Source organism: Drosophila takahashii, chromosome 2R, assembly GCF_030179915.1.
Source record: "Drosophila takahashii strain IR98-3 E-12201 chromosome 2R, DtakHiC1v2, whole genome shotgun sequence".
NCBI classification, from domain to species: Eukaryota; Metazoa; Arthropoda; class Insecta; order Diptera; family Drosophilidae; genus Drosophila; species Drosophila takahashii.
In genome coordinates this window covers 22,542,887-22,561,341 of record NC_091679.1, presented here as the reverse complement: position 1 = coordinate 22,561,341, position 18,455 = coordinate 22,542,887, and the positions used below count along the sequence as shown (strand labels likewise).

General features: G+C 44.6%; 1 protein-coding gene across 19 annotated transcripts in view; it reads left to right on the top strand.

Annotated features, from left to right (window-relative positions):
• Positions 1 to 18,455, top strand: part of SLO2 (slowpoke 2) — a 118,533-nt gene that overhangs the window by 96,624 nt on the left and 3,454 nt on the right. For 5 of the 19 annotated variants that reach the window (XM_070213221.1, XM_017150537.3, XM_017150542.3 and 2 more), the window contains 23 exons: positions 3,884 to 3,963; positions 4,352 to 4,451; positions 4,508 to 4,706; positions 4,784 to 4,858; positions 4,915 to 4,998; positions 5,057 to 5,151; positions 5,216 to 5,399; positions 6,818 to 7,081; positions 7,156 to 7,334; positions 7,486 to 7,626; positions 8,612 to 8,761; positions 8,826 to 9,091; positions 10,061 to 10,399; positions 11,732 to 12,046; positions 12,253 to 12,403; positions 14,076 to 14,181; positions 14,250 to 14,465; positions 14,523 to 14,686; positions 14,753 to 14,864; positions 14,935 to 15,120; positions 15,175 to 15,381; positions 17,581 to 17,757; positions 18,222 to 18,427. In XM_070213221.1, the coding sequence (XP_070069322.1) occupies positions 3,884 to 3,963; positions 4,352 to 4,451; positions 4,508 to 4,706; positions 4,784 to 4,858; positions 4,915 to 4,998; positions 5,057 to 5,151; positions 5,216 to 5,399; positions 6,818 to 7,081; positions 7,156 to 7,334; positions 7,486 to 7,626; positions 8,612 to 8,761; positions 8,826 to 9,091; positions 10,061 to 10,399; positions 11,732 to 12,046; positions 12,253 to 12,403; positions 14,076 to 14,181; positions 14,250 to 14,465; positions 14,523 to 14,686; positions 14,753 to 14,864; positions 14,935 to 15,120; positions 15,175 to 15,381; positions 17,581 to 17,757; positions 18,222 to 18,427 (3,996 nt within the window). Of the gene's footprint in view, positions 1 to 3,883; positions 3,964 to 4,351; positions 4,452 to 4,507; positions 4,707 to 4,783; positions 4,859 to 4,914; positions 4,999 to 5,056; positions 5,152 to 5,215; positions 5,400 to 6,817; positions 7,082 to 7,155; positions 7,335 to 7,485; positions 7,627 to 8,611; positions 8,762 to 8,825; positions 9,092 to 10,060; positions 10,400 to 11,731; positions 12,047 to 12,252; positions 12,404 to 12,805; positions 13,382 to 14,075; positions 14,182 to 14,249; positions 14,466 to 14,522; positions 14,687 to 14,752; positions 14,865 to 14,934; positions 15,121 to 15,174; positions 15,382 to 17,580; positions 17,758 to 18,221; positions 18,428 to 18,455 lie in introns of all 19 variants that reach the window. The other 14 variants (XM_070213224.1, XM_017150546.3, XM_044392723.2 and 11 more) reach the window with 11 other exon arrangements.

The window sequence follows — 18,455 nt, the reverse complement described above, 5'->3', positions numbered from 1 at the left end:
ATTCTTCCCGGCGCAATTTCATCAAGGAGTTGTAATCAAATCTCGACACGAACACAGAAACCCGAGCCCACCACGCACACGAAATTAAATCAAATTTTCTTTAAAAAGCGAAAGCCAAATCAAAAATCAATAAAGGTAAAACAATCTAAGCACATTCCGCCGCGGGCTGCCCATTTACCCATTTGCCCATTTCAGCCAGCTTTAAACTCAATATCTGCGGATAATCAAATGATGGCACAACAAAAACACATTAACGTGCAATTTGTCCCCAGCTCCTCTTGGCCAAGGTGGTCTTCCCAGCCAGGACCATGAAATCCTGGATGAGCAGAAGAATGGAATCAATTTAAACCAAACTTGGGGTATACTTTTAAAGTTCAGAACTTTGCGGGTTCAGACACAAACTTCACGTAGGAAAAATGTGAGATCCTGGGGGTATAAAACCTATTATTCGAGGCCAAAAAGTTCACCCGAAAGATATGCAAACAAATAAATGGTCTTATTAAAACTTGCCAAGTTTTTAGTACAGGGGAAAACGTTTCTGTTAAAATGCTAGAAAACGAAGTTTACAGAAAAACACGATTTTAGTTTTTAGCCAAGCCAAACAAAAATAATTAAAACACTCTCCCATCTTAGTCAATTTGTTCATGTACTAATTGAATACAAAATATTAAAAAAAAAAAAAATTCCCATCTAAATAAATAGTTTGCTATATCATTATTTTAACTTGTCACCATAAAAAGCAATTAAATGCGATTTTGAAAAGAGCATACAATTATTCAGTTTAAACCATTATATTTAAATGCCAAAAAATAAACAACACGATAAATAAAGCTCGTAGCAATAACGTGGATTTTATCCGGGACAACAATATAAATAATCCGTTATTTTCCGACCTCAAAAGCTTGGCATTTTTCCTATTCAGTGGCTTTCACTTGCAAAGTGGAATTTCCACAGTCCTTTTTGGCCACCTGCAGCTCACAGTTAAATTTTCACAATTATTTTGTTTATGGAAATGTTGGCAATCAAACGAAATGCAAATATTTTGTAGTTTTGATTAAAGTTCAGCTTTCATAAATGAAAACGGGAATTTATATGAAGAATGCGCAACTCTACATATGAACGCCACTAAAGACTTAAAGCGATGGAGAATGGCTAACAAGTGACAAGTGATTGGTGACCTCTTCTTGGCCAGAACTTATGGCCATCTGGCCAACGATTGTGCCGCGTTCAATGGCCGGAAAGAGGCAAGGGAGGAATGAACCCGCCGCCACAAACCGCACAGAAGTGCGAAACATTCTTCGGGGGCAGGTCAGAGTTGATTGTATGCAGTGGCACGTTGGAGCTTCTGGCCGGGTCATAACTGATTGGTCACTTGCTTGTGTGTGAGATGGCTTAAATGGTGTGGGCCATGCTCGTTAATTTCGCCACGCACTTGCAGTCATCGTCCTTGGTCCTCGAATGGCCCCCAAGGTGCCATTTCTGAGTCAACACTGCTGCCGGGAGCCACTTGGCCTGAACTATTCTCACAGTTTCTTCCAGCTCGCAGCTCGCAACTCCTAGCTCCGGTGCATTAACCCTGAACCCTGAATATTCACCGAAATCTTCGCAAATGAGCTGCAGAAACAAAGGCCAACCAGTTAATTGAATCTCGCCTAGGTTTCCTTTGTACACCATTTTGAAGCTGGCTACTCCTTTAATTACTTGAACCCAAAGCGGATTTTCCACTGTATGGCCAATGTCTCTGGGCAGTCAAGTGCGAAAAGATCCCGCAAAAATGTTTGCCCAACACTTATGGTGCGGCTGGCTTGAATATTCAGACTCTGAGACGCCAAATGCAAAACTCGAGCAGCGCATAAAAGTATACATGGCGCCACCCACAATTGCGCAAAAAAGCTTAAGCCCCATATTTTCTTGCTCATACGCCATGTGTGCCCGAGTGGTTAGAACTCGTTATGCACTTAAGGCAGCAGTGTTGCAGCTGCAGTCAAGGGTTATCAAATATGAAGAATATAGGGACTGTCAAAAGGCAGCTCAGCGAATCGAATAGGGCATGCCCTATAACTAGCTTTGAGAATGTACCTTTGTGTGCACAGAAAGAGATTCTCCTTTGATCTAATTCAGATAAACTTCAATGGATAGGCCCCAGGCACAGACAGATAGTAATTGATGGAAGCCCATTCAAGGCGCACCTTCCCAGGCAAAAGCCCTTCGCAGACGCCTTTCGTCCTTGAGCGAGTAGGAGGGCAAAGGGCGGACAAGACAGTCACGTGTGTGCAGGGCTGCCATGTGCCCAGCTCCAGCCTTTCCTGGTATCCCCATTCCTCCATCCCCATTCCTTCGGTAGTTCCCAGATACTTAGCTGCACGCACTAGTATAGACTTACAGTAAAACAAAAAACTTCTTAGAAAAATGAAAAACTAAATAACTGATTTAATTATTTCTGTAAAATGGAAAAGTAAATATAAGATCTAAGCTTATCATAAAAATATTCATACTCGTCATTCTTTGGTTTTTAATGCGTTTTTTACTCTTGGGAATAGCATTTTTGATATATTTCTAAATTTCGAATTAATTTATTAAAAAATCTGACGATTTATCATATAGTTGCCATTGGAACGATCGGAAAATTAAAGGGAAATTAATAGGAACAAAATTATATCTTCATTGATTTTGATTGTATTCTGTTCAACTCTAAAATAAATTTATCACTATGGACGGCAGTCCATGTAGTGACGAAGCGCACCAGGAGAGTGTGCGAAGGCGACTACTATATATACACGAAGAAATGAAAATCTACTGTGATGGTAATAATAATAATGAATGATACACCTATCGAAAGGTATTGCGAAAACTAACAGGATTGCATACCAAGACTCTAAGAAAATTAATTGGCTTGGGAGAGAGAGCGGTGAAAGTGAAAAAGTGAAAATTTGAAATTTGGAGCTGTTGGGGCCGGTGGGGATAAATGCCCCCTCGAAATGTTTTAGTTGTATTCCTTTTGAAAATACCCGTCGAAATTGTCAAAAGCCGACGCTCCGTTCAAAAGTTATAGCCAAAATAAGATTTTCTTCTTCTTCCCAAAATGAAAATTTAATTCTGTTTGTCAGTTTGTCCAAAACATGTTTTTTAAGTTTTGAAAATTTGATATGACGTTCATCACATCGATATGAAAAACTTTTGTTCTACCACTTTTCGTCACGCTGCAATAGAAAATGCCTGTTAAGGGAAAAAGGCTGGAATAGTTTGCTAGGGCGGGCCGAATGAGAAAATATTAGAAAGTCTATTTAATGACGAGTGTAATAATTTTTCGTCACAAATGTTGATATCAGAACTTTTGTATGTTGAAGGTGCGGTCGTCACTAGTTTTTTACCTCGTTAAGAGGTGTTTTTATTTGATTTTTAAATATGTAAGAATTTCGAATTTAATTTAACAAACGTCGAAAGACTATATTATATAGATTAAAGAAGTAGAAAGGACAGAAAAATATCTGTCCAAATAATACAATAAATAAATAATAAACAACTATAACTTTCTTTGTTGTAACTTGTGCTGCAAGGGTATATAAACTTCGGCTGGCCGATGTAAGTTATATAGCTATAACGATAACTACAGCAATTATAAATTTACCCTTTGAGTAAATGCTTCACCCTTTTCTGAGTGTAAAGTAATAAGGTACAGGAAAGTGTGCAGCCAGCTGCGTCGCTTAATGTGATAAGTAAGCGCATCAATTGTCAAGTGCAGCGAGTGGTGCCACGGAAACGGGGGAATTCGATTGTCGGGGATAAAGGCGTGATGAAGAACAGGGGTCCTTGCAAAGGCTTTGTTCGACAACTCAATTTAGAAACTCAATCATCAGTGCCCCCTCTTCGCCTTTCTTTGCAGAGTTCGTGTGGAGTACTATGTGAACGAAAACACATTTAAAGAAAGACTGCAACTCTATTTCATTAAGAATCAGCGTTCAAGTAAGTACCCACCGCCAAGTGTTGTCTTTGAGTTAACCAAAATGTTCGACTTAATTACAACAATCATCAAGGTAGTATTTAATTGAATTTGATTAGTGGCGGGATGTACCGGTGTATCCTGGCAGGATACAAGCACTAACACACAGACAAGCGCACACAGACAGACGGACCAACGAATGACATTACAAAGGCGAATTCGATAATCTTGGGTAAATATTGATTTGGGAAGGAAATAATTGAACAGGTAAACAGGTCTCGATTGAGGCGAGGGGGTGGTTTTCCTCTGGGGGCAAAGGGAAAACCCACTGGACAAACATTCGTAGACAGTGTAATTCACTCAACTGACCCAAATTCTAACGCATTTGCTATTTCCTTCTACCCAAAAAAGGCCTGCGCATACGAATCGCCGATTTATTCCTTAAGTTACTGTCGTGTGTTCTCTACATAATACGTGTGATATTGGATAAAAATCCAACATTTATAACATGGTGAGTGCCCCGAGCCCGTTGATTTATGATTAAATAACCGACATCCATCCAAATAGCTATGGCTGCGAAGTGGGCAACAAAACGGAGTTCATCATCTCGGCCAAACTGACGGAGGAGGAGTTCCAGGAGAGCCCCATCATAAACTGGGACGCCATACTCTGGGTGAACCGGCCAACTGTGCTCTGGGTCCTGCAGCTACTTCTAGCCATGGTGTCGCTAACGCAATCCTTGGTTCTCACATATCTAGGCTATAAGGTAGCCCTATCCTGCCCCACATATGAGGCTTCAAACCTGATCCTAACGGGACTCTAATTTCTGTCTGCTAATTTCAGGGCAACATCTGGCAACAGATACTCTCATTTCACTTTATTCTAGAATTAGTAACGACAATACCCTTTGCACTTACGGTACGTTTGAGTCTAGGTTCCCGAAGCAAACTTATCAGCTGCGTTTATCCTTTCAGATTGTTCATCCTCCGCTGCGGAACCTTTTCATTCCCATTTTCCTCAACTGCTGGCTGGCCAAGCGATCGCTGGAGAATATGTTTGTGAGTGGAGGTGTTTTTACTAACCGATTTCAGATTTATCTAATCCTGGACCCCACAGAATGACCTCCATCGTGCCATGCAAAAGTCTCAGTCGGCGCTCTCCCAGCAGTTGACCATTCTATCAGCAACATTGCTGTGCTTAGTCTTCACGAGGTATTGGGATCCCCGCTCTTTATGAACTTATCCCCTAATCTATGCAACTTTTATCTACTCGCAGCGTTTGTGGCATCCAGCACTTTCAGCGCGCTGGTCATCGACATTTGAATCTCTTTCAGAGCACCTACTATGTGGTTGTGACCTTCTCCACAGTGGGGTACGGTGACTTTGTGCCGGACATTTGGCCCTCGCAGCTCTATATGGTCATCATGATTTGTGTCGCCCTCATTGTGCTGCCCACGCAGGTGAGTTCATCGGGTATCCAATGGCTGGGGGTGGGGCCTCGCCTTCCCAAAGCCAAATAGTTCCGTTTAGAAGCTATCTTATGGCCGGGCAAAAAAGCCACATCAAATATTTATGCTTCATAAGCCGGGACGAACCTTATCCCCATTCATCATCTGCATCCAAAGAGGGGGGAGTCGACTTGGCCAATCAATCGATATTAATAAATAGAGGGGATGCTGTCGATGGAAATCGTTCACCATTTGCCCGGCTGGCTGTCTGTCCCTGACCCCATCCCATCCCAAAGGCGACTGTCTGACTGACTGACTGACTGCCATGTTCAACAATTTGCAAACAATTGTTTTATCAACAAAAACAAACGCTGAACAAGCAGCAGCAGCAGGAGTAGAGATTCGAGGGAGAAATACGAGCTGGGATGGCATCTGAAACTCGAAATAACAAATCCTACATACCCTTTGAGGATTGATTGAGGATGGTAAAATAACTAAAAATAATGTTATCAGTTACTAAGTATTTTTTGTAGAAAATAAAATGGGGACAAATGAGGCATAGGGCTTGCAACTATCAACAATACCAATAATTTAAACATAAAGTGCGAGTACTTAAGAAGATCTTAACAAGAAAGGGTATTAGAATAAGACTGACCATTGGTCACTTGGCCAAACAGCAAAAAACAAGAGCATCCATCAAAACAGTTTTTCTACCTTTTTTCTGGCATAGTTTTCTTGTGGAATGGGTTTTTGTTTCTCCCAATACTAAAAGTTCCAAGTGCATGTCAATATGCTGCAGAATTTATGACTTTCTGCGACCCACTCCCCAATAAAAACAACAAGTTGAATGCGTTTTTGTACAAAATGTTGCAAAAATCCAGAGAGAAAGTGCTAGCACTTAAATTTAATTGAACTTATTCAATTCGAGCGAATCGAATTTCCCCGAGAGAGGCTTTCAATAAACTCTACTGAAAGCAACAATGTATTTTTACCATAGGAGAGAATCATTTAAACGATCATAGTTTTTAAGGGTTTACCGGTTTAAGGTGTCAAAGGTTAGAGGTGCAGTTTTATTTTAATCTTTTAACCTTTCAACCTATGTTTCTGTTTTATGAGAACATTAAACTCGCAAGAAGCAAGGTCACAGCCATAACTTTAAAGGAACTGCACATAAAAATATTTTTGTTCACTCCAGTTCAGTTTTTAGGGGGCTGTTAAACATGCAAGTGTTGTATGAGGGTTATTAAACTTAAGCAAGGTGGAAGATAATACATGTTTGAGAAATGTTGATATAGCAATTTGCCTTTAAAGCGAACTTAAGTACGCAGAATGGAAAGGGGAAACATTAAGCGTTTTGAAGATGGTGCATTCTCGATGTGATTGATGACTCATTTAGCTAATAAATTACTCGCTTTCTATGCTATACACAGTTCGAACAACTAGCCTTTACGTGGATGGAGCGCCAAAAGTTGGGCGGCAGCTATAGTTCACATCGCGCCCAAAGCGAAAAGCACGTGGTGGTGTGCTCCACCACCCTGCATGCGGACACCATCATGGACTTCCTCAACGAGTTCTACGCCCATCCGCTGCTGCAGGATTTCTACGTGGTGCTGCTCAGCCCCATGGAGCTGGACACGACGATGCGGATGATCCTGCAGGTGCCCATTTGGGCGCAGCGCGTCATCTACATTCAGGTAGGGGGCGTCCTTAATCCGGCTTAGTCCCAACACAAGTAACTGACTGGGCGGGGAAACCCACGCAATTGCAGGGATCCTGCCTGAAGGATGGCGACCTGGCACGCGCTAGGATGAACGAGGCGGAGGCGTGCTTCATCCTGGCGGCCAGAAACTATGCGGACAAGACGGCCGCCGACGAACACACCATCCTACGCTCCTGGGCCGTCAAGGACTTCGCCCCGAATGTACCGCAGTATGTGCAGATTTTCAGGTGAGTCATCTGATGGGTGTCCTGTTCGGCGTTCCCGAATAATTCGTTTTTCGCTTTCTCTGCTGACATTTCCATTTTCATTTCCAAATGCCAACCAATCGCACATCCTGCGGAAATTCCATTTCGCTTCTCGCATTTCCGCTTTCCGCAGGCCTGAGCACAAGCTGCATGTGAAGTTCGCGGAGCACGTGGTCTGCGAGGACGAGTTCAAGTACGCCCTTTTGGCCAACAACTGCACCTGCCCCGGCGCCAGCACACTGGTCACCCTGCTGCTCCACACATCCCGCGGACAGTACGTATACGCATGGAGGTCCCGGTGGCAGGACATGCAAAAAATTCTCTATCCGCCGTGCGTCATCGGCTCGCTTGGATGCGTCACGTCACCGGCGGAGTCGGTGGTCTGGTCACAGCCGCTTGATTGCTCATTCAGACGTTTTTCCTCGGGCTTTTTGTGTATTTTTTTATTTTGTGGGCAGCTAATTTAGTTAAAGTCGGGGTGGGCGGCTAAGGCGCCCTTAGCTGGATGGAAAAGCCATGATTCTGAGTTTAGCCTTTGCTTATTGAAACAAATCGTAAAAGTGGTAAGAGGTTAAAAGGGGAAGGTTAATTGTATCAACCACGAAACTATACAGGAAATGATTTAAGAAAATTCCGAGGTAACTTTAATACAACAATCTGACATAGGGGCTTAGATTTGTAGTTCTAATAAATATTACTTTAATGGTAAAGTACATTTTTATATTACTGGGAAAATCATACATACAAAACAAAATCATGGATTTTAAATATTGTTGGCAAAAAATCAACCATGAATATTTAGACAAAATAACCATAGTATCACCATCTTCTCAATAGAGAGAAAGTTCATTTAATTTTAATGAGTTCAGCGCAAACAAAGGGATTAGTTTGCCTTCTCTTATCCTTGCACTTACATGACAGGAATTCAATTTAAAATTCCAGTTTTAATTAAAAGCGTTTTGTGACATGCCAAGGAAAACGAAAAACTTTACATGCCGTGGGCAAGTGTGAAAATTAGCAGAACGTGGGGGTCGAGTTCGGGTTAAGGTGGTTTTGCGGAAAGCTTCAATTAAATGCGGCTTTTCACTTGTAGTTCCCTGCGCCATGTGGTCGCGTGGCATGAAGAGCCGGGTTAATCAGATGTCAGCGAATGCTAATTGGGGCACCAACTGAGCCGTGACTCATGCATTTCGCACGAGCCTAACCAAAGGCACTTCTCTATAAACACACATATTTATATATTTCCAAATTATCTGCAGGGAGGGCCAGCAGAGTCCGGAGGAGTGGCACCGCCTGTACGGCAAGTGCTCCGGAAACGAGATCTACCACATTGTGCTCGGCGACAGTCGATTCTTTGGCGAGTACGAGGGCAAGAGCTTCACCTACGCCAGCTTCCATTCGCATCGCAAGTAAGTGTCCCCCCAGTGGATTTGGAATCGAAGGCCCCGCATTCAGTAAACCCACCCTTTCCAGATATGGAGTGGCCCTGGTGGGCGTGCGTCCGGCGGAGCTGCCGGAATTCTACGAGGAAACCATTCTGCTGAATCCCGGGCCCAGGCACATTATGAAAAAGGATGACACGTGCTATTACATGAGCATCACCAAGGAGGAGAATTCCGCATTTGTCGTTAATCAAAATCAAACATCGGACCCAACGGCAGCTGGCAAGGAGGGGGGCGTGGCCGGGGGCGGGGGCGGTCCCTCCTCGTCCGCCTCCCCGCACCCCGCGTCTGCAACTGGTGGGTAGACCCTCTCCATAAGCCTCCATAAGTGTGTGTGTGTGTGTGAGGTCCAACCATTTAAAATTCAAGCGAATGAATGAACAAACTACTATATATATCCATTTACATGCGAACATAAATATGATATATATAAATTATAAGCTTTCCTTATTTAGCAACAAGTTCTTGCTCTGTCTCTCTCTCTATCTTTCTTATGACATTTATCCGATACTCCTTATTTTTGAGGCTGAGTTGAAAGTTTTCTTTTGTCGTTTTCCCCCAACTCTTCAGTTCGTTTGGTTTGTCTGAATGAAACGAAAACGCTTTAAGTGTGTGTTCTGTGAGCGAGTCTGCCTCGAATTAACGTTAATCTTTATATTCGCCTGGCCCGATTTTGTTTTCTTTTTTGTGATTGTGAAACTTTCTACCTTAATCATTTTGTTTGGGTTCCACTTTGTTAATTAATATATTCCTACGAGGGAGTAACTTAGCAGCTTTATTATCCTTACAACATATGAAAACTAATACAACATTTGAGAGTTCAAACCAAACACGCTTTAAGGTCCTAGAGGCAATGTCCTTTAGATGAAATTTAGTTTCAGTTTTATCTAGAGCTCACTTAGGACTGGATAATATTAGGTTAGATTATGTCTTCCACCACACACACACACAAACATACAATACACAGTATTCGAACTCCTGTACCGTTAGTAGAAAGAATATAGCCCCAGTTTCCGGTTCCGCTTTCGATCAATGAGAGAATTAGATGTTTAATTCAGAACTTTTAATTACAATATCATAAATTTTCTAAACCGTAATTTGATCGAAATGGGAAATAAGAGAGAATTAGAAGGAAACTCTACAGAGTCTCCCCAGAAACAATCCCCATAAACATAGACTAGCTTGTTCCTTTAATGTTATGTATGAATGTCGCCTAAGTACAACAATAATGTTTAAAAAAAAATACATAATCAACTATGACAACAGCCAATCCAACAACAACAATAACAACAACAACAGTACAAGCAACAACAACAACAACAATTAGCACAACCTTCACATCATCAACATTACTATCAGCATCAACAACAACAGCAACAATAAATGCAACCTCAACCGCCGCAGCCGCACCACCACCAGTGCCGTCTGTTTGTGTGCGTGTGCCCCACAGTCCCAGTTACGATAGTGGTGGTGGCACCACTAATACCGGCACCACCCACTTGCAACCGTATCCGTATCCGCAAACGTATCCGCAATCGTATCCGCAATCGCATCCGCAATCAATGCAAACACCAGACAGTGGCGAGTTTGCATCACTATTTGTGCGTGAGTGTGACACCAGAAATACCGAAACCCCAACTGAGAATTTAAGAAACAATCCCCGCAAGTCAAGAAAGCCCGCATCTTTGGAATAAAACATACAAAAATGAATATCACAAATATTTCGTTCACGTTCTTTGCCTAACTCTATCACTCACCAAAATCCGATTCAGCTTCCCCCCATCCAAGCTATATCTTTTGCAGTTTCTCTCTTGCTGTCGCGATTTTGGAGCTATAGCTGCCTTTACAACCCCCACCCGTATAACTCACATTCTCCGCTACCCATGTCAAAACACATTTCCGTCGCCATTAAAACCCGTTTCTGCATTCCTTTTTCTCACATACACGAGTAAAATAAAAACCCCTACATAAACTCTAGGGTGGACCCTGAAACATAAAACGTCTTACAACATTTTTTTCTTTTTTATAATTAACTTTCAAGGGACACAAAATAAACTTAGTTCTAATAACGTAACATATTTAGATTTTGTTGTCCAAATAAGTTATCTAATATTTTTTGGACCTATTAAAACTTACGCAAAAGCTATTTGTGTAATTTGTAATTTTTTAAGAAAAATATCAAAGACATTTGTTTAACCAAGGTCCACCCTAATGACCACACCTACCCTAGCCTTGCCTTTTCTCCAATTTTCTTCTTCTGCCACTATGCAAAACTATTTTTGTTGTTTGCTTCATTTTTTACTTGGCTTCTTCTTCACGTTTCGTAGTTGTCTTTGCTCAAACATCACTTTTTCAACTTCCGTCCATCATTTTCTTCTTCCGCTTGTCTTTGCATTTCGTTCTATTTGTCTTTGTCTTTGTATTTGTGTTGGTATCTGTGTGTGTGAGCATGAGTTTTGGATGACTACAAATGCCTGTAAATAATCTATCCACCGCACGCAACAATTCGTGTAAATTAGCTGCATAGAACTAGTCTAGCTTGTTATGCGTTCGAATTAAGACCCCCTTCCTGTAGCTCACCCCTTTTCCCTTTTAAGCCGGCCCTGTAATTAAGTAACCAAAAACTATTGGCAGAAAGGGAAAGACAACATTTTGGCAAAGTTGCACCTTAATCACTTTGCCGAAAGTTTTCCGGCCAGTGCAAGCTTGTCGAGGACTTTTAACGAGTTGTTTTCCCCAGGTTTGTCTTGTAGATTTACCCCCAATGCCGCCACTTTGCCTTCTTTTTGCCGTTTACTCTGTCACATTTTTGTCGCTCAGCTGAAATTAGTGGACATTTTATCCTGTATAGCAAGCGCCAAAGTAGCTGTAATTAGAATGGATATTGATCGGCAAGTTGGCCCGTACTAATTGCACCTAACGCTCTCCCCCATCCAGCCAGCGATAATCCGACGGCTGTGATAATCTCGGACTCCAGGCAGAACCTCAAGGACACGACGGTGACCCAGACGGCGGCAACGATAACCACAACGACCCTGCCACCTCCTCACCAAACAATGGGATCCCCGAGCATGGCCGGTGGATCGGGTGGCGGTGGAGGGGGCGGAGGCCTGGGTTTGGGCAGTGCCCACAGCATGGGCACCTCGCTAAGTATCACCCCAGCCACCCTGACCACCACGGGCAATCACCTGGACGTTCCCTTTGCCAACAATCCGAACCTGCTCAGTCCGGATGTGCTCAACCAGCGGAGGGGTAAGTTGGATCTAAACTGATTATCCGGAATAATCTAAGCTTTGAAATAAGCTAGAGAAACCCCAAAGGGGGGAATTTCAAGCTTCAATCGAAGCAACAATCGTAACTAATGACCAAATGTATATTTTGTATATATTTTTCTCCATTTCCACTTAAATAGTATCCCAATATAAGTTAAACTATCTCATAATCGTTTCCCTCTTTAGGTAGTAGACGTCCCTCGATCCTGCCCGTGCCCGATATGTTCACCTCCTCCTCGTTTAGCATCGCGGGCAATGACGATGGCGAGGAGGGTGACGAGAGTGATGATGAGATCGACGACGAGATGCCCTGGCGCTCGCCCTCCGAGAAGATTGCGTAAGTATCGCCCCTGGAAGTCCACTTTTGTCACTATTCCGAGGCACCGTATCCACCCCTCCCAGTGTAGTGTCTCTATCTACATAGAGTTCAACCCCCAACCAGATTGTACCACGTATGTGTATCACTAACTATACTTCTTAGCTTCCAAATTACTTACTTTCAATGAGAAACTAACCTTGAATCTGTGTACATAGACCATGCTAGTCTAATCTCTGCAATCCGAAACGATCGAAGTTAGCTATTGCACACAACCGAACTCGATCGCTGAGGATTGTGCGAGACAACTGAATGTTAATTTTATATGTTGTATTTAAGCACTAGACACCCACCCTTCCCTACTTGTAACCCCAATCCTTTTGAACACATCCAACTTAACGAGAATCGAAAACTTCGCCTCAGCTGCTTGGGCGGGCACTTTCCACAATCGCGCACCTATTCGCTCATCATGAGCTCCTCGGAGGATTCGTACCAGCGAGGTTGCAGCTGCTGCAATGCCACTGCTTCCGCTTCCGTTGCCGCTGCTGCTGCTGCTCCTGCTGCTCCTGCTGCTCCAGGTTATCCTGGCGACTCTCCAGGTGAATCCGTTACTAATGCTGACTCGGTTGATTTCGCCACTGCCCTGCCATCCGAGGAGTATCTGCCGCAGTTGCGCAGGCGCGTGATGAAAAAGAGCTACAGCTGCGACAGTGAGTGCCGTTCGGTGCCCGGAATGGGAACGGGAACGGGCATGGGCATGGGTTTGGGTCTGGGCGGAGGAGCCTTGGCCAGGCTGGCGGCTCGCAGGCGCCAGTTGCAGAGATGCTGCTCCTGCAGTTGCTCCACCACAGCCACCACAACAACAACAAACGCACCGGTGGCAGCGATGGCGGCAGCAACGGCAATGGCGGCCGGAAGTGGGGCAACGGCATTCACGTCGAGCAGTTCCGTAGAGACACGTCGACCGGTGCGTCCGGTTTGGGTCTACGACTACTCCTGGTAAGTCTGACTGATACTGATTGGGCGTGGGTGTTTTTGGGGGAAGGACATTCTGCGGACACACGCCATTTGTTGAAGAGTTCTTGTCTCGTTGTTGCTGTTCGTTCGTTGTTGTTGCTTTTGTTTGCCTGCCGCAGGACATCTTTTAATGACGCCGCCGTTTACCTTGGACCAACTAAGAGCTGAGTTGAAAACTCGAGATTCCCTGACGCTGCCTTCTGGCTTGGCTGTGTGTCGAGGCACTTGGATCTCGGTGCATCTGGTGCATCTGCATTTGCTTCTGCTTGTTCCTTGGCTTTGTTTTGTTTGGTTTTTTCCAGCTTCAATTGTCTATTCATTTCCAAAGGACTCCCCGGGCGCGACAAAGTTTCGCCTCCATCCGCAGTGATTGTAGGAGAAGCAGAGCTGCAGGGTCTCGGGAAATCACACTTTAAGTTTTACCATTTTGTTAATTCGTAGTGAATGCTTTGGATCTGCTCGTAGTTTGCAACTCCCCCGCTCCCATAACCCCGACACAATTTCCCACCTCGTATCTCGTAGCTAAATCGTTTGAGTCCCAGCACAATCTGCTTGTTTCCCCACTCGCACACCATCAGCACCCAACCACCAACCGCCACCCACCTGATAACCTGCAGCCCATCGCCGCTTGTCCACGGGGAGTACACGTCTAACCCAGAATCGTCTGCCATTCCAGCATCGTCAAGGGTTTCCCACCCGTGTCACCCTTCATCGGCGTGAGTCCCACGCTCTGCTACCTGCTCAAAGAGAAGAAGCCCCTCTGCTGTCTGCAGCTGGCCCAGGTGAGGCACTTTGACAGCCCTGACGGCCGGGCCATTTTATTAGGAGGAAACCCATCTCTCTTTCGCAGGTCTGCGAACACTGCAGCTATCGAAATGCCAAGGAGTACCAGTGGCAGAACAAGACGATCATCCTGGCAGCTGACTATGCCTCCAATGGCATATACAACTTCATCATTCCGCTGCGAGCTCACTTCCGATCGAAGACCTCGTTGAACCCCATCATCCTGCTCCTGGAGAGACGGCCAGATGTGGCCTTCCTAGATGCCCTCTCCTACTTTCCGTTGGTAGGTTTACTTAGTTAGTTGGTTGGTAAGAGGTGGCTGATTTCCCTGGGACTCTAGGTCTACTGGATGCTGGGCTCGATCGACTGCCTGGACGATCTGCTGAGGGCTGGTATCACTTTGGCCGAAAGCGTGGTGGTGGTCAACAAGGAGCTGTCCAATTCCGCCGAGGAGGACTCGCTCTCGGACTGCAACACCATTGTGGCCGTGCAGAACATGTTCAAGTGAGTTGAAACGATTGCCAGAAACACTGGGGTAGACTCTTTTACTCAATCCCCCCACCTCTGCAGATTCTTTCCCAGCATCAAGAGCATCACCGAGCTGTCGCAGAGCTCCAATATGCGGTTCATGCAGTTCCGGGCCCACGACAAGTACGCCCTTCACCTGAGCAAAATGGAGAAGGTCGGTAGCGGTGGCCACGCCCCATTCTTACAGCTGACATTTGGTTAATTTGCCGCTCACTTAATTGCAGCGCGAGAAGGAGCGCGGGTCGCACATCTCCTACATGTTCCGTCTGCCCTTCGCCGCGGGAGCCGTGTTCAGTGCCTCCATGTTGGACACCCTGTTGTACCAGGCCTTCGTGAAGGACTACGTGATCACCTTTGTGCGCCTGCTGCTGGGCATTGACCAAGCACCGGGCAGTGGATTCCTGACCTCGGTGAGTGCCCATCGGGAGATCAAGAAAGCTAGTCTCAACCTTGTGACTCTACAGATGCGCATCACCAAGGACGACATGTGGATACGCACCTATGGGCGACTGTATCAGAAGCTGTGCTCAACCACCTGCGAAATACCCATTGGCATTTACCGCACGCAGGACACCTCGAATGCGGACACGTCTCATGTGAGTAACTCGCCGGTCGAGAGATGGGGACCCTTCTCGGCCTTCAGCAGACATTGTGTGCGCTTGCGTCCATCGGTGAGTCCAAAGGCAGAACAAACAGTTGCAAATCCAGAGATCCTCGGATCGAGCTTCGAGATCGCGCACCCGATCCCAAACTCAAAATGGGGCCGGCTCTGCAGGACACTCAAGAGACATCTATTTCTAACCCAACTAACACGCTCACTCACTCACTCGCCCACACCTAGCCTGACTATATCTCTCTCTGTTTCTCTATGTCTAACTCTATCTTCCTAGCTCTACTCTAACTATAGCCTTTTACTTGTCTCTTGCTCACTTATTCTCGTATCTCGAGCTGCGATTAGGTACACACACCGAAACACAGCGAAAAGCGAAAATACCCAGAAAACGAAAACGATAACTTTTTAACTTCTGTTGCCAATTAACTAATTGAGTTCCCCAGATGAAGACGAGGCCTAATCGAAGTTCTTTTGGTTTTGTTCGGCTTTTGGTTTTGACTATCCCTCAGTTCGTGCTATTCTGTTGACTTTTGTTTTCTCAATCACACGCTTACGCTTTACTACTAACTGCATTGAGTCTCGAGTCTGTTCATCATACGAAGTTTTGCATATTTACCTCGAATATTGTTAAGTGCATACGTTTACCTGTATCCCTCTCTCGCTCTCTCTCTCTCCATATATATATATCCAAGTATATATAATCCTTTTCAATTTTTATCCTAAAATGGCAGAAATGGTAAAGATATAGATTCATCATATGCATAAGCTTGATTGACGCCATTAGCAGAGACTTGCTCCCTTTAAAGTAAAGTCCTACATACCAGAATATATACCCACACATGTAAACAAAGCATAGCGTGCTGATTCCGATTCCGATTACGACTCCCACTCCCATTGCAGTTTCGGCCTCCCCTTTTTGTTTACTTTTTCAGTAGCTCTGACCTTGCTGCAATCGGATTGCAAGATTACCACCCAAATCCCCAGTCGCCCGTTTCGTTTTTGGATTCATTTTTGCCGCCACAGCATTCATCATCCGAGAGGAAAACAGATCAGATCAGACAAACTAACCATTAGCCAGCATTCTGTGAGCATATTAGATCAGGTCAATGAAATTACTCATACAAACTACACATACGCCCCGTTGTACCAATTGAACAATTGATTTGCGTTTGTATTGGACCTGACGCACACGCACGCAGTGAGTTCCCCGAAGCGAAAAGAAGCGAAAATCAAAATGAAAAACAAAAAACGAAAGCAAAATACCCATGAAATACCTAAACCGAAATACCAGACACACTTCATACAATCTCATATGCCTGCCCCATTAGCCTGGCCTCCAATTCGTTGTGTGTGTAACTGTGTGTAGTCTAGTCGTAGTTGTTGTAGCTGTAGTTGTCCTCGGGAGTGGGTATTGTTAGCTCCAATCCTTTATCCTTTGGTCCTTTTTGCGTGACCTGTTGGCTGCTGCATGTTTGGCTTTTCCGGCTTTCATTTCGGTTTTGTTTTTGTTTCCGTTTCCGTTGCTGTTTGCATGCCGCCTTTTAATTAGCTGATTGCATTTGCTTATCGTGCCAGGCCTTGCAGTTGTGACTTTCCCTAACCCATTCTCTGGCTTTGGAGGGCTCTTTCAATTACCCAAAGTTTTTGTCCCTGCCAGGACGCGCACGCTGATTGCTCATTAAAAATGCTTGCTTGAATTAAAAATCAATAGGAGTCAGCCGCGTGAACCAGGGCCAAACGTTTTTGGGTTAATTGGCAAAAGAAAAAAAAATAATTTAATTAGACTAGAACAACCTCAGAAAGTAGACGAAAAGTATCCCCAACAGTCGAAACTTTGTTTTTCCCATTTCCCAGTTGGAACAACAACCGCCTAACGCTTGCCCAGCACCTTCTTTTCTAGAGTTCTTATCGTTTTTGGTTGAGAAACTTTTGCTTTCTGGCTTCTTAAATCAATAAATCGCGTGTTTTAATTTCCTTTAAATTCTATAATTTAACCGTTAGCGGAAAGGGGAGACGAACCTTTGCGTGTTTCCTTTCCACGGCATGCCTAAACAACCTAAATGTTAACAATTTTGCTAAGGCCACAACTCAATCACCATACCATACACACACACAGATACTCTCTCACATACTCGAACACTGAAAGCAATTTGCCATTTCAATTAAAAACCAATTAAATATGTAAATCATTTTGTGTTTAACCGAATTCATCGAACTCGAATTTGCATACACCAAACAAATCATGGGCATGCCTCAGTACGACGAGGAGACCGGCACGCCCGACTCGACGAAGGACTCTACGGAAATGCTGCGCGGGGTCACCTACCGTCCGCCGGGGTCGGCAACAGGTGGCGCCAGCAGCTTCCGGCCTCAGCCGCAGCGCCAGCGGTCGGTAAACTGCCTCGGCGGTTGCTCGGAGCGCAAGGGATCATCCGTAAGTAACGCCCCTCGACAACATTCCCCATTTGCCACCAATCGACTGAGGGTTCCGTGGGTCTAGGGTTGGGGTTCAGGGTTAAGGGAGATAAGTTCGTGTTCAGGTAGGTCCGCCTTGATTCCATTCCGGCTTTTGCAGCATGATGTTCTTTGTATGGTAGCATGATTCACTGCAACTAAAACGACTAAACCGGCAAGCGACGATGAAGCCTATCATCGGTCAGCCAAAGCTCCATCCGTCTGCATTTCAGCACAACAATAACACTCACTCAGAATCAGCTAGCATATAGATGTATAACACGGGCCTGTTAGGGTGTTGCATACGCTTTTATTGGTTTAGGTTTGATAACACACTTTGATTTAAGCATTTATTAAAGCTAGTAATAACTCCAACAGGCCCGTAACTTTATGTGTACGATATAGCCTTAGATATTGTGTAAGCAAAGAACCCCACTCTTTTAGTATTCCATCAACCTGGCCGACGAGGCGAGGGACAACCACGCTCAGCAGATCGAGCGTGCCGAGATTGCAAATCTGGTCAGAAGTCGTATGGAGTCCCTGAACCTGCCCACAATCGATTATGATGATGTGAGCGAGAAGCGCAACCACCTGTCCTATGTGATAATCAACCCGAGCTGTGATCTCAAGCTGGAGGAGGGCGACCTCATGTGAGTTTTGAGCCATTTCGATTCCAAT